The sequence below is a fragment of the Ctenopharyngodon idella genome, chromosome 19, assembly GCF_019924925.1.
Source record: "Ctenopharyngodon idella isolate HZGC_01 chromosome 19, HZGC01, whole genome shotgun sequence".
NCBI classification, from domain to species: domain Eukaryota; kingdom Metazoa; phylum Chordata; class Actinopteri; order Cypriniformes; family Xenocyprididae; genus Ctenopharyngodon; species Ctenopharyngodon idella.
Window position 1 is genome coordinate 19907426 of NC_067238.1, and position 15657 is coordinate 19923082.

A 15657-nucleotide genomic window follows, 5' to 3' on the forward strand; every position below is an offset into this window, starting at 1 on the left:
GCTGATGTAACATGTGAAATCTCACACGAGTCTCAGTTCTGTCTCGACCCCGAAACAGCCTGAAAGCAAAAACAATTAAGTTATTGTAGGAAGGGTTGCAGTGTTCGTTCACCCAAAAAAATGAAATTCACAGCATGACCTTCTGACATTTGTAAATGTGGGGGATGTTTACGCCGCAGCCATGTAAAAAAATTATATTTTGTTTTCAATACAGTAGCATCAGTATCAAACAACCGGATCAACCAATCACAAACGTCCACCCATGTTTTTGGATTTGAGACATCTGATGAAACTGTTCTGATTCATAATGATCTGTTATCATGAATCCAGCTTTCATAGCTGGAGACCGAAGTGAATCTATGGAACAAAACGAAGGGAAAGAAGCTTCATGTGAAATATATTACAGCAATGACATCTCACAAACAAACACAATAAATCCAGCTGTGTTTTATTGGATTCCAGCGGCGGTCTGTGGGTGAACAGACAGATGCATTTATTGACACTACAGAACAGAAACAGTTCATTACGAGTGAGTCCAAGATTATCGAGCGTAGCAATAACAAAGACTGCAAACAAACCAGTTTAAACATCAGCACTGTGTGTCTTCATCAGCAGAAGTGTGTAAAACAGACATCTGTGTGCATATTCAACAGTGATTTCTGTCAATAAAATCATATTATGGGCTGTAGCAGGTGATGTGTCCAGAGAATATTTCAGCACCTCGTGGTTTCTGGCATCTCCTTCCACAGACTGTTAGGGAATATACAACATGCCCACTAAAAAAACAGCCGAAACTTTTTCCCATTATAAAATGTAACAAAATTCGCCATAAAAATGTACAGATCTGCAGCGAAAGTACGTTTACAAGAACATTTTTAAAAGTACAGATATGCAGTGACTCCAGCTTTGGCACACAGAAGTTTCCTCAGTGCTTTTAACATCCAAAACATACACACAACACTCACACAACGTAACAACAACGTTCCCACAGTGCCTCTTTGCAAACAGAGGAAGAGAGCAGAAGTGACATCAGCGGTTCCTTACGTACTTCCACGGAACCGGTTCTCCAGAGCGACAGTAACGACCCATTTCTCACCTGTGGAGGGAAAATCACAACTTTAAACAGGTGCGGCTCGCTCATTATACCTGATAATCTTAACAAATCGAAATATATGCGCATGTACATGCTTTCACACACATTTCATCTTGAAAAGTCTTTGATGTTGCCTCACCGTCGCATTCACAGACACGCAAAGGGATGCTTTAAAATTAATTTAAATAATAATGATATTTAAATATTATAATGAAATCTCTCACTCAAGTTTGACCTGCGGTCATTCCTTTCTATTATTATGATTGTTTTATTCAATAGAAAGTTACAGGTTCAATGCAAGTTAAGTACCATCAAAATCATTTGGGAAATAATGTCAACTACTAGCCCACTGACTTCCATTATATGGATGAAAAAAAAACACATCTCTTCAAAATTTCTTCTTTTTACTTTCTTCTGGAGTAATGCAGGTTTGGAACAATATGAGGGTGAGTAAATGATGACAGAATGATAATTTTTGGGTTAACTATCCCTTTAAGTAGGCCTATATGTTCATCTGCCTAGAATAGTAGTTCTACTTTTAAAAAGTGTAATTTTTACAACAGCTCCAATAATTAACATTTTTACTGAATAATTTAAGTAAGGAATGCTGGTCCAGTTACGAGTTTACTAAAGAGATGATTTTATTAAATAATTTTCTGTGGTAATCAACATTATGCCACAAAACCTGTCAACACAGCTTTACTTGTATTGAACATTCCTTCAATACACACCTCGCCAAAAAACACGACTGAGGTTTCAGACTTTCATGACAACACTGTTCTGCTCATCTTTAAACATACCTTCCATCTTCTAACTGGAGTCTGAGAGCGGCTCACATGTTTTCCCTCCACAGTCCCCTCTGCCATATTCAATCACTTCCCCGTTGCTGCCCGTGTGCTGACCGGGCATGTTGTTGAACCAGTTTTCGATCTCTGGGCTGCTGGGTTTGCTGTTCTCTTCTCTAAGTGGTCGTTCCTTTGGGCTTGGCCGTTTTGTGGAGTCTGCAGCCCAGCAGCCATTTCGCTCTCCAAACACCTCCTTCCGGTCTAGGACGTGGCTCTGCTGAGCTAGTTGACCATCTCGGAACCAACGGACGAGTTCTGTGCGAGGCAACCGCGTCTGCATCTCCAGATGCCTGAACTCCACAGGCGAAGGCCATCGGTTTTGGACAAAGACATTTTTGAGAAGGTTCACGGACTTGCTGTTCGGAGGCACAGGGCTGAAGGTATGGGGGCCAGAGCGTCTCTGGGCTCCGTTGAGGACGGGCTGCTGGGACTCCTGTTTAGAACCCATGGAGTTCAGCAGGGCTTGTTCCAAATCATCTCGAAGTGCTCGGCGCTCCAAGAACCAGCTTTCAATTTCCTCTCTGGACAGTCTAGTGGTGATCATGAGGTACTGGACCTCATTATAGGGTGGGAAACTGTTCCTCTGAAAACTCTCCTCTAGAAGCTTAATTTGTCCAGGACTCTTGTCCTTCACTCTCTCCAGTAGAGGAAAATGAGTGGGAACTGAACGCTCCCTCAGAGCAAATTCAACACATGAGTTCTGGGAATCATTCTGGGAAATTGTAGTTTGGTCAAAAAACCAATGCTTAACATCCCCATGGGGGATTTCTTTACCATTCTGACTACTGAAGCATGGGAACATTGGTGGCTCTGTAGACTTACACTGAAGGACCGGTGTCGGTGACGGGGACAGAGGCACGGCAGACAGACTCTGAATGATTGTTGGCCTATTCACCTGTGGGGTCGTCACAGCTGCTACTGCGGTTACACCATTACCAAAGCATGATAACTTGTTTTTAGGAACGAAGAAGGTGGCAGAAGTACGATTGTTTATTCGCTGATGAATTAGAGATCTTTTGAGATTGGTGGACACTATGGGTGACAAAGGGAGTCTTTCTTTGGGCACCACTGAAGGAATTGCCGCAGGTATCTTGTCTTTGGATTGAACCATTGGGAGTTTCCCTTTAGGTGGGACAAAATTTGCAGCAACAGGTCTCTTCATGTCTGAGGCCACCATAGGAGCAGGGCTAGATGTTTTAGTCTCCAAGAACCCAGGAAAAGAAGCGATAGCCAGTCTTTCTGGTGGTGGAGCCGGTGGAGGGGGCATGCGCAGACTCTCTTTGGGGTCTCCAGTTGGGGGAACAACAGGCCGTTTGACCTCCGAAGCCAAGAGAGGAGTTCCTAAAGAGCGCTTAAGTGTCTGTGTCTGACGGACAGCTGTAAAAGTGGCAGGTGTACAAGTAGTGGGTGAAATATTAGCTGTGCTGTATGGTGGAAGGCTGGTCTGTCCAAATACATGACAAATTGCTTGCCCGGGCTTGAATGGTTCTCCAGCAGGTGTAGGTGAAACCGCACAGGTCTGGTGTGGGGGTGGTATACTGCCATTGAACATCTTCTTACGAGCTTCTTCCACCTCTTCAGGTGACCAGGTGATGCCCTGCTTCAGACGCTGGGTGGTGAACCATACCTTGATCTGCTCCTCAGGGTGCTTGGAGGCAGCAGTGAGCCAGGAGAGCTCTGCGTGGGTCGGATATGGGAATCTGTTGAAAGATGTGATCAGGGTGGTATTGCTGTCCAGTATGGGGTTGTACTTGCTGGTGTGAAGAGGAACTGCGATTGTTGGAGAGATGCTGAGATTGGGAGGTCGCTGTAGCAGAGGAGTGACATGACACATGGGCTCCGGAATAATGATCGTACCATTTACGCTCACTGCCCTGATCTCATCCTTCAAAACTGGACTATCCAGCTCCTTCTCCACCTCTAGTCCTTTCTCCAAAATGCTGCTGTTTTCCTTTGTTGTCTTTCCAGTTTCTTCACCTGCTGAACTGCTGGAGTGTACCAATGGTCCCAATTCATATTCAAAATCTACAGCATCCAGAAGGGAACCATCATTCTCGCAATCCATGGTTTGCCTGAACTTGAAACGGCTTTCATTTGGGTGTTGAACTTTATTATGACATGAGAGGGAGTCAAAGTGGTTGGTACGGAAATTGCAGAAGGTGCAAACATAGAATGTACTGGCTGGTCCTTCAGACTGACAGAAGTCCTCATGATCTCTGTAGTTGCAGAAGGAACCCGGCTCCGGTGCAGAACCCCCATCAGACTTCTCCTCTTCCTCATCATTCAATGACATCCCGCTTTCATCCGTTGAAGACGGAACAGGTGCATATCTGTCCAGCACAGTCTCCACTGAAACATCCATTTCCACAGATTCTTCTGGCGTAAAGCAGGTTGCATGGACCACACAGGGATTGGACGACTTCCTTCGGCTTGACATGATGAGTATGGTGACGACTGGCAGGGGATGATCTGCTGAGGGATTTTAATGAGGAACGAGGGGATCAGAGTGAAAACCCAGCATTTGGGCAGGTGGCATCAGACGCTCCCACAGGCACGGAGCTTCATCTGTGAAACTGCGTGTCATGGAGGCTCGTCACACAGAGCTCACCTGCACAAACAGAACAGATACAAAACGACTTTATTAGAGTTCAGCAGGCTGAGGTCAATGACACCAATCAGATCCTGTAACTGGAAGAGCACAGCTTTAGAAATGGTAACATCATGGGTTTAATTAATTCCCATGGAACACACATTCTGGAGCACAGTACGTGTCTTTAGGTAAAAGTTTCTGCGCAAATGTTTTCTTGATTATCTGAAATAAGAGTTCACTGGACTATAAAAACATTCTGTAACTTTTCAGAATGAAAACTCCCTCCCAGTGAAAAATGTCTTGCTGAACTTACTGTTACTCATTTCACATGTGAAGAAGCATTTACATAAAAGTCTTACATGCAGAGCAGCAAAAACGACCCGTTTAATTCTAAGGCTCAGAGAGAAGGTTGGAAATGGTTATCGAAAAACTGAATTATGACTGATTTTGGTGCACAATATTTGGTGCTATATACATATATATACTGCAGTGTGGTACATACTACAAATAATTAATAAACACCAATGAAAAACAAAGCAGATGCACACTTTTCAATGGAGAGAAAGAAAGACTGAGGAGAGTTTGCACAGAAGGTTCATGAGTTCAAGCATTCCAGAAGCAAAGCCAAAAACTCAGCTAAGACAGAAGACTTACCAACGGCTTTAGCTAGAATCACAGACCGAGAGGAGAAAGACAAAGCGAAAAGAAAGTGTCTAGTGGCAGGGGAATGTGAAACAGGTTTGTATTCATTTGTATCAAATCCCAGACGTTTGAGATCTCAAGGCCTGTGGGTCAATGAGGCGATTCTGGCACGCGGAGGAGATTTGACTGTGAGAATCCAAACACACATGGAGCCGCAGGTCATTTCACATGAATACATTCATCACATCAGCAGAAACACACACAGAGACCACATTGTACTCACACATAATGATATTTTCATGTCCCAATCATGTCATTTCATACTGGATAAATATTTAAAGATGTTAATCATATTAGTGTCCTTTTTTTACTCATTGCCATAAGAACATTTTAAAGAGGTATTTATAGTCAAATGAATGTCATAGAAAATAATGTTACATAAACTGCATTTCCTTCACATGTTTTCAGTGTTTTTTGTTTCTGTCCAAAAGATTTAGAAAAATAGAGATTCAAAAGTTATTTTACAGCCAATTGTTTCCTTTTGTATGCGGTATCTTCCCAGTAAAATAATTACTTACAAAGAAAGATGCAGAATCCCTTCAACTAACAAAAGCCAGGTCCTTAATGACATCATCCTAAAGGACATGACATTATTTTGGAGGGAAATAGCAGCACAAGAATCAGAGGGTATTACCTACGGATCTTCGGAGTTCTGGGATGTTTCGTGGCATTAGCTGGTGTCTTTCTAAAACATTAAATCCTGTTTGATCACATGACACAAATCAGTTTGATAAGATCAACATTTCAAAAGATGTGAAAATAAAACATATGAAAATGAATGAATGTAAGCGAACAGTCAATCTTTCACTGAGTAATGAATAACTTTGGCTCCTTGTTTCTATCCTGGTCACTGTGTAAATAATCAAGAGTCTGATCTCGATCAGAGCAGATTCTGATAGCCCCTTTTATAGAAATATGTCGCTACACAAGCAGATTCATTGTGTGAAGTTACTGAGTTCTGCAGAACAGGAATGAACCAGATGATGGTCAAAACGGAGGAGCGTGTGTTTATCTGCGACCAGCTCTTTCACATCAGGACGCTGGAAACGAATGCATCGGGGTAAAGCCCTGGACCCGCGTGTGTAATATTAATGAAGCGGACCGAAGGCGCGTGAGGAGGAATCACATCGCTGCTGCTGGAGGGAATAAATTGCTTTTCTCTCTCTCTCCTGATTAGAAATGTAAAAACATTAAGCCAAGCTTCATTTGCATGTTGTTGTTATAGCAACAGTGAGAGTGTGACAGCCCAGCGACACTGTATGTTCATTAATTACAGCAGCCTGACAGCGAGCAGCACAGCAGGGACACGTGTGTGTGTGTGTAATTGGACAGGCATGTTGAGCAGGACACACACACACACACACGTGGAATTGTGAGTAATGACACATTCAGCATCAACGCAGCGCTGGACTGTCATTATAAAACTTGCATGAGACTCTGTCGCAGTCTTCAGCTAACACACACACACACGATATAGTGTAATACGTGACTCGAGGATCACCGCTGGTGTTGAACTCAATCACAATCACATTGTTTTGCACTTGGGTCCCTGGGATTCAAACCCACAACATTAGAATAATTCAGCCCTGTCATCATTTACTTATCCTCAAAGCATTTCTTTCTTCTGTGAAACACAACCAGAATATTATTCAAGCCAGTGCTGAACATTAAACAATCTTCCTGAACATTCTCAAAAGATCACAGAAGAGCAGGTTTTAAACACGGACATCTGATTAAACTCTCTGTTACCATGGTAACCACAGGTGACATCTGACCCTCATACAGGAACTCAAGAGCCACACATGACCCGTGATCTCGGTGTTCCAGCAGATTTTAACTTAAAGTCATCATGAAATCAAGATAGACACTTGTTTTTTTTTTATGGAATATTGCAATGTTTAATCTAAATGATTCATTGCTCATCATTATTGTTTTAAATTCAAGTGGCTTACAATCTTTAATAAGAATATCTTCCCCTCCCTCTTGTAGCAACATCTCTTCTCTGATGATGAGGGTGTGGCAACCCACATGAGATCAACCAATAGCAAAGCACAACTATCCAACCAGCCAATCAATTCCCAAAATCAAGCCCCGGTGAACACCAAGGCAGATCAGGTGGAGCTAGAGACCACCACGGTGGAGGAGGCGGGGCTAAAAACCACCAAGGCGTAATGGAGGACCACCACAGCCGATCAGAAGGAACTGTAACAAAGAGCAGAGAGGTTAGGGTTGGTCTCTGTAGCCATTGCAGAGAGTTCATAGACGACCTCCGTGGTTGTATCGGAGCGACCTTTGTCATCATATCAGGGCAGACAGAGAATTCATTGATAACATCCTTCATCATATCAGGGCAGGCAGAAAGTTCAAGGCAACCACTGTGGTTGTAACAGGACGGGCAAGAAATTCACGGATGGACGGTGACACAGAGAGTTCATCAGTGGCCTCCTGGACCATAGCAGGACATACAGACAGTTCGGGAACAATAGCCGTTGCCTCAGACAAAACTGAATCAGGTGCCGCTGCCTTGTGGGAAACTGAAAAAACATACACAGCCCAGACACATAGAATGGCCATCATTGTAACAGGGAGTGCAATCGATGGTGAGAGAACTTCTGAGACTCACAGACTCGATGGAGAACATGACGGCTTGAGACTTTGGCGTGACTGCCTTGTCGGCTGGAGACTGTGGTGTGGAGGTCATGACGGGTGGAGACTGTGATGTAGCAGATATCATGGGAGGGCCGCATTCCTCTTCCATGACACCCACAGTAAATGCAGAGCAACTCAGTTGCAATGCCAAATCAATGTACAACACCAATGTCCAATTAGGGTCCCACAACGGCATTAACAAACTGAGCGGTTCAGATAGAAACATCCAACAAAGGACAATACCAGACAAGGAACAATAAACACTGGGTTTTAAATACACAAGGGGTAACTGGGAAACAAGACACACTGTATGCTAGATTCCTACATTTTAAGATGATGTTCTATGAGCTCATCGAACATTTATATTTTTGCATTTAGCAGACGCTTTTATCCAAAGCAATAAAAGTGTAACCTCAGGTTTCTCTACAAACAGACTCAAAATTATGTTAAATATACATTCATAACCCATGGCATTACTCTTTCAAATCATTTCTGTGAATTGACAATTCAATACTTTCCAAATGTTTTGGAGTTGAAGGCCCAGACTGGCAAATATCACTGTCAAACAAATGCTGAAGTCACATCTTTCATACATTTACATGAAACAACACAGATATTAACAAAAGCATAAGATTGTCACATTGCTGTGCAATCCAAACACAAATGATCAGAATAACAATAATAAGTCTTTTACATGGGAAAATACTAACGCAACACATCAAACACTGACAATAACCGACCGCAAACTGAACAACACGCGGAGTATAAACACACTGAGAACTGAACAAGACATAGGTGGGACTAATCAGTAACCAAGGTAACAAACAAGGAGGAATCACTAACTATGGAGACAGAAACTACACTGAAAGGAAACACAGCACATGAACGAAAACACAAAGAAGCTTAACGTGACCCTGACAATGATTTTCTTCATTTTAATAAAAGTTACATTTAGGTAGAACTGCATATTCGATTTAAATTAAGAAAATAACAATGACTGGGACATGCAAAATAAACACTTAAAAATGATTTCATATTAAATCAAGAGTTAAATATATCAAACAATAAGACTAAGTTGAGTTTTCCTGTAAAATGGTTTTGTTTGGGTTTTAGTTTTCATCTGAATATAGAAGCAGAGATGAGAATTGATGAAAAACCATCCTGACAGTCATATCTTCATCTCTATTGTCTAATTTGGGAACTTTTTTCATAACTTCTCATGTTACTGCCTGCTGAGGATGAAGCGCTGTGTTAGTCGCTTTGAATAAAAGCATCTGCCAAACGAATAAATGCAAATGTAAAACACATTTCATTTGAAACAACCCCAATCGCACACAGTGTTGATGTGTTTTATAAATACATGAAAGTATAATGTCCATGTTTAGAGAGGAAGGATTTGAAATGATACATTTTCTTTCAGTCAGACGACTGAATAAACTGCTTGAATAAACAATATTTCTGAGAGGGATGTTTTATTGAAATTCCTCCAACCTGCTTCAGCACAATCTCAGCCAGTCCATTTGTTTTTCTCTATAGAATCACACACACACACACACACACACACACACTAGTGAGGAACAAGTGTCAAGGTGACAGTCACCAGTGACAGCCAATGGGAGTGCAGTGCTAAGCCCCGCCCCCCACCCACACATCCAATAAGATGTATTCCAGCTCAGGAATTCTGTCTGCAGCCAAACTCAATATTGACCTTCCTTCAAAAGCCTCCTCGAAGAATAGATACAGGCAAACACACACACTTATCTTCTATTGTTTTACACTTCTATTGTTTTTAAATAAATTGTTTGATTTATATACATCAACACTAATTCCGATAACAATAATTTTCAGATTAACTATAAATGCACATAGGTGAATCTTAGGTCTTATTTCACCTGAAAATCGAATTAATTTAAATAAAATTATAAATTTATTGAAAGAATAACAGAAGCTTTTTTTAATGACAATAAATATTTCCTCCAAATTATCATGACTGTATGGCAAGAAAACCCCGCCCATTGCCATGTCATCATCCAATCAAAATAAAACACTGAACAAGCTCACTGGGGGTTTGTGAACTTCCTGAACAGAGATGATCCTCCCAGAATAAAAGCTTCAGTCACCGTTTAGGAATATTATATTCTCATCATCATCATAATCATAATCTCAGCGGTCTCATCTGTGGAGTCTGATACACGAGACGAAGCTCAGGGTAAAAGTCGCACAGAACTTCTCTCCCCTAACTGCTTCGCAAACAAGAACAAATGTAGAGCGGGGCTTGATTTTGTCTGTGGGGAATTGATTGGATGGTTGCGGTTTGCTATTGGTGGATCTCATGTGAGTGACAGGTTGCCCCGCCCTCATCATCAGAGAAGAGATGCTGCAAGAGGGAGGAGAAGATATTCTGATACAAGATTATGAGGAACATGAATTTAACACAATAATTAATGATGTGTGCCAATAAATCATACTTCAATATTCTATAAAAACAAATCAAACAAACAAACAAAAAACAACTAGAAGTGTCAATCTTAATTTCATGGGGACTTTAAGAACATGTTCAGCTTGGGAAAGAATGTTTTGCAAATTCAAGCCTATTTTTTGACTATTATTTTTTATTATTCTTCAGAACCCAAACTCAGATTCTCTTTATATAAATCAAGATGTTCAAATGTCAGTTATATTGTATTTGTATGTCATGGTTCTATTTGTTGTAACTGACATTAAAAAATGTCACAATGCTCATAAACAGGCTCAGTTTTCCTCATGTTAGATATTATTAGCTAAGTAAGTGCTCGGCCTCTCCACTCATGTGACTCCAATTCAATACAAGTTTATTTCTATAGCACTTTTCACAATACATACTGTTTCAAAGCAGCTTTAAAATGATTGTTTCAATGTTACAATCAGGAAGGGTTCAGTTATCAGTCAGAGATGAGTGTGTCACGAAGTCAAACAGCTGTTACCTTGGAAACCAGTGAGCAACAGACTGACTGAAGACAGCCGAGATTTACACAGAAGATCAGCGTTAGATGTCATAAAGTCACTTCATAACATGTGATGATGATGATGATGATGATACATGCTGCTCATTCATTCATTCACTGATGGCAGATTAAAGTCGTTCAGAACTTAACATGTCAGTAATGTTACACCAAACACAACCTTCTCAAACTTCATCAGCAGCTTAAATGAACGAGCCTCACATCAGTCAGAATCGTTTCTTTCAAATACAGACTAAACTCACTCAAAACGATCAAACAAACAGAAGACACGAACGAGTGAAAACACATGAAAGCAGCAAACGACTGAATATTGTAAAATGTTGAATCTTTCCTTCAGAAACCGGTTCGGTGTCGTTTGTGTTCAGGCCCGTTTGTAAACGCACAGAGAGCGCGCGCGGCTAACCGGCTAACGGCGCGAGCTCAGAGTCCGAGCCCCACGGAGGCGCGCGCTGCTGTCTGGAAGCGCGAGCGGCGCGCGCCGGTAACTTCAGCGCGAGCGATTCATTTCAACCAGAAACTTTCAGCAGTCGCAATAACAGTGAATCGAAGCGGAAAGCCTCACCTTCTGAAAACGCGTCGTGATCCTCCGTAGGAAAGTCGCGCTCAGATCGACACCGGAGCAAAAGACGAGAACGGAGAAAAAGTCGAGCACGAGAAATCTACGGTAACCGACACATGATCCGGTACGTCAGAGAAGCGCGAGGATTTTCATTCAGAGTTTATACGTCAATGAACATGAACTATAAATACTCAACATACACAAGCACAGATCAGTCACGTGCTCGTCTGTATGATGTTTTACTGTATTAATATTCTCTATCCAGACACAACAACAGCTGGAATCCTTTAATCCAGCATTACTTATTAAAACACACACTCTTCATATGGCCTCATTTCTCACTGGATTTTTACATAAACAATTCTGAATATTAAAAAAAGAGAGCGATAGGCTAATCCTAACCAGTGAAATAAACCTGAATCTGTAAAAAATCTGAATCTTTTGAGGGTCTTTTTGCAGGGAAACAGGAAATCAAGAGGAGGAGGAGGAATGAAACATGACGCAGGCCAGACTCGAACCTGCATCTCATGAGACGAGTGCTAAAAAATTACTGCTTTGGTGTGTGTATGTGTATATATATATTCATCAGACCAGACCACCTTCTTCCATTGCTGCGTGGTCCAGTTCTGATGCCAACAAATTGATGCACTGTGTATTCTGATATGAGGCCATTCTGAATTTGGTTTTCTGAATGAAAACAAAACTTGAGCTCAATAGCTGAATAACGTCTTCTGTAGAGCTGATTTACAGCAGATTCTGAATTTCTCTCATATGTGATGATGTTTGCATCATTGATTCTGTTATTTTATTGCTCTGTACTGTATAAAGTGTAGAGCGGAATGTCACGTGATGAACTGCTGCCCTCTGCTGGCGGATTCGCGAGCGCTCAAATATTAAATCGGTCTAAAATACTTATTTATATTTACGCACAAACACACACCAGTGACGTGTGATGTGCGGAACACACACTCAGAAGTGTCGTGCATGACTATTATTGAATGAAGTTTTGATAATAACTATAGATCAACTGTAGATCAGGGCTTTTCATTCTTATTAGTTACTTTAATGTTTTATGGGGACTTCCCATAGACATAATGATTTCTATACTGTACAAACTCTATATTCTCTCCCATAAACCCACCCATCACAGAAAACATTTTCAAAAGACATTTCAGGAATCCTGGAAAAACAACTCCCTGTATTTCATTATTAAACCATTTTATAATATTTTTTGATATTTTTTTATTAAATCGATTTGACCTGCTCTATAATTCATCTGATCAAAACACATCATTGCAATCATTACATCAAAAAATGACACATGACTATGAAATGTGAAACAAATGATTGTAAACAACAGCAGATATAGTTAAAAGTTTAAAACATGCTGAATAATGAAAATAAAGAAAAACCTTAAGATAAAATAAATAACTTCTGAAGATAAAACAACGTGGCCAAAGCTTGAGAAAGTGAGAAACTGCAGAATAATCAGTGTTTGATGTGTTCATCTATCATATCTGAGACACTGAATCAGTATCATAATACAGACGATATAAAGAGACTCTCAACAGAATAATCTGAATGTGACTCTTATATTCAGACGATCACTGACAGAATGATCAGCCTCCATACAGATTCAAACATATCTTGATATTATGACAACATATCTGTATTTTACTTGAGCTCTCACATCACAAGCAGAAGAAACATTTATATAACAAACAGCCAATCAAATTCAAAATGTTTAATGTAAAACCAACAATACAATAAAACATCTTTATATTTTCAACTGACCGTTTTTCTCAAAATAAACACAAGAATGATGCTCAATCACAGTCATTTAAATGTAATATGTAAAATATGCAATATTAATAGACAGCAATAATCACCTACATTATCAAACGCAAACAAACTGATTCGGACCGTTTGAAAGAATCGATTCAAGGAACTGAACTGTTTCAATCAGAAAAGAACCTGAAAGAATGATTCGGTTCACCGTTCAGACATCACAAAGGAAAAGACATGAAGCTGTCCTGCTGGTGCTTTCTTCAGAAACTTAAATAGCCTTAAATAACTACAACAAAGCACATATTCACGATGTCGCTGTGAATATATTCAACACACCACCTTCACAGAAAGACAGAGAAATGAAGTCTCCATCAGTCTGACACCGTGAGCATTTTCAAATGCAGTCTCAAATGTCTGAATGCTTTTGCTATGAAATGCATCTGTTATGCGTGTAAATAAGATTAATTCCAGCAAAGCCGCTGGTTGTTTGTGGTTTACCAACAGAAATCATCTTTAATCTAAGCAGATGTAGCGCGTTTACATGCACGTTCTTAACCCGATTATGCCTAAAGTGCCTCTGTTATGCTTTTTCAGAGATTCCCTTTCATGTAGTGTGTAATAGAGCTGTTTGTGAATGTAAAAGATCAAAGTGCAGATAAATTGAGTTTTTGTCTCCTAAAACAAAGAATAAATTCTGAACTGAATCGAGTCGTCAGTAATTCAGTCTCACTTCCTGCTGAACCTATGTGGGTTTGTAACTAATTTGCATAATGCCCGCCTCTGGTCTTCATTGGCTGAACATTGTCTCTTTGCCCCGCCCTCAATCACAGTAATTGTATCTGAGACTGGAAGAGTTTGGTTTGTGTTGTTCATGTCGAGAAGACGCTGTTTTCTGCTGCCAAAGCAAATCCACTTTGATGAGATTGATACGGTAAAACCGACGCCATCGTTACTGTTCGTATCACTGTGTATCAAGTGCTGAGAATCAGATATGATAATGAGCGTTTGGTTTCTGACCAATCACAACAGACCGGGCCATCTGACCAATCAGAGCAGAGCAGCTCTCAGAAAGGCGGAGTTTAGAGAGAGAATCTTTGATTTTCAGACACTGAGAGAAAAGAGCTGATGCTGCAGTGGATATTATGAGAAAATTAAAGTGTTTTTGACCTTGGATGAATGTGAACCTGTTGTAGGAGATTCAAAACAACATTAGAAACCTTATAGCATAATAAAATAGCATAATAGGGCACTTTAACAAGCCGGCAATGTGTGTGGTCATGTAAACGTGTCAATGGGTCTATGCTGATGAAGCAGCAGTATTTAATTTTCATTGCTGAGGTTTAGTTTCAAGCTCGCAGCTGATTGGTCCGTCACTAGTGAACGTTCAGCTTTAATGCGGAATTACAAACAAATAACCGGTATCATGTGGTATTACTAGACAAGTAAATTACATGAATTTGATGCAGTCTGCATCATTAATTCTGTTATTTTCCTGTTTATTACTGTAAAGCTGTTTTGAAAGAATCTGTATTGTATAAAGCGCTGTAGAAATCAAGCTGACTTCACTTGACACACTTCCTGTTTCTGTCTGTCCATGTGTTTCCTGTCTGTGACAGTGATGTGTTTCCTGCGCGACGGTTACGTCCTCTGAGCTGCTCTTCTAGGCTGCCGTCTGCGCAGGTCTGCGAGGCTGCGCGTCAGTCGCTGTATGCCCGGCGAGCGCAGCTCCTCCACCTCCGGCGCTATGACGGGGTCGTCGGGCTGAACGGGGCGAGGCGGAGGGTAGTTGGGCTGGTAGTAGGAGCCGTAGCTTCCATAGGGGTCGTCGTCCTCGGCCTCGGCCTCGGCCTCCGGTCCGTATGGCTGGTACGAGCTGGGCGGCAGTTGAACTGGAGGAACATCTCTGTCAGTGAGGTCGTCATCAAAGCCCGGTTCTGACCCGAACAAGCAGCACGTACAGAGACGGACAGGACACACATTACTGAAGCAGCGGCTCTCACCCAGTGGACCAACAATCAATGACGTGCAACTATATAGTCATGCAGTGCGGCCAGAAAAATAAATAGACTAAGACATCAAAGGTCGAAATGTCGCGACTCTAAGCTGAACCTCATGAGGGAACAATGACAGAATGATTTTATTTTTTGGGTGAAGTCTCTCTTGACTGTCAGTGGTTGACAGGCCACACCCCCTGCCCCGCCCCACATGCACACATTACTATTCATTGGTTGCCAGCCCCGCCCCCACAGACACTACAATGCTCATATGTTAGATGTTCAGCCTGATTCACTGTGTTAGTGTGAGACACACAGAAGCAGTCAGGAATATCATACAACTATTTCTGCAGTATAAATCTTCTGTACAGTATGTGAATTATCTCTATGCATTGAATAGACTTACTGCATCTGTCAAAACATGCAGTATAGACT

General features: G+C 41.2%; 2 protein-coding genes across 5 annotated transcripts in view; both read right to left on the minus strand.

Annotated features, from left to right (window-relative positions):
• Positions 1-427: 427 nt before the first annotated feature.
• On the minus strand, positions 428-11794 carry LOC127501345 (zinc fingers and homeoboxes protein 2). Of its 2 annotated transcripts, none has more exons than XM_051873289.1 (3): positions 11444-11794; positions 1894-4546; positions 428-1096 (listed from the first exon to the last, which is right to left on the minus strand). In XM_051873289.1, the coding sequence occupies exon 2, from the start codon at positions 4373-4375 to the stop codon at positions 1904-1906; it is 2472 nt and encodes an 823-aa protein (XP_051729249.1). In that variant the 5' UTR covers positions 4376-4546; positions 11444-11794; the 3' UTR covers positions 428-1096; positions 1894-1903. The 2 variants fall into 2 exon arrangements, with proteins under 2 accessions (XP_051729249.1, XP_051729250.1); XM_051873290.1 differs by lacking the exon at positions 11444-11794 and adding an exon at positions 5183-5821.
• An 863-nt stretch (positions 11795-12657) lies between these two features.
• Positions 12658-15657, minus strand: part of LOC127501343 (collagen alpha-1(XIV) chain) — a 33552-nt gene continuing 30552 nt past the window's right edge. For 2 of the 3 annotated variants that reach the window (XM_051873286.1, XM_051873288.1), the window contains one exon: positions 12658-15162. In XM_051873286.1, coding sequence (XP_051729246.1) covers positions 14867-15162 — 296 coding nt within the window. In that variant the 3' untranslated portion in view covers positions 12658-14866. The remainder of the gene's footprint in view (positions 15163-15657) is intronic. The other variant, XM_051873287.1, reaches the window with a different exon arrangement.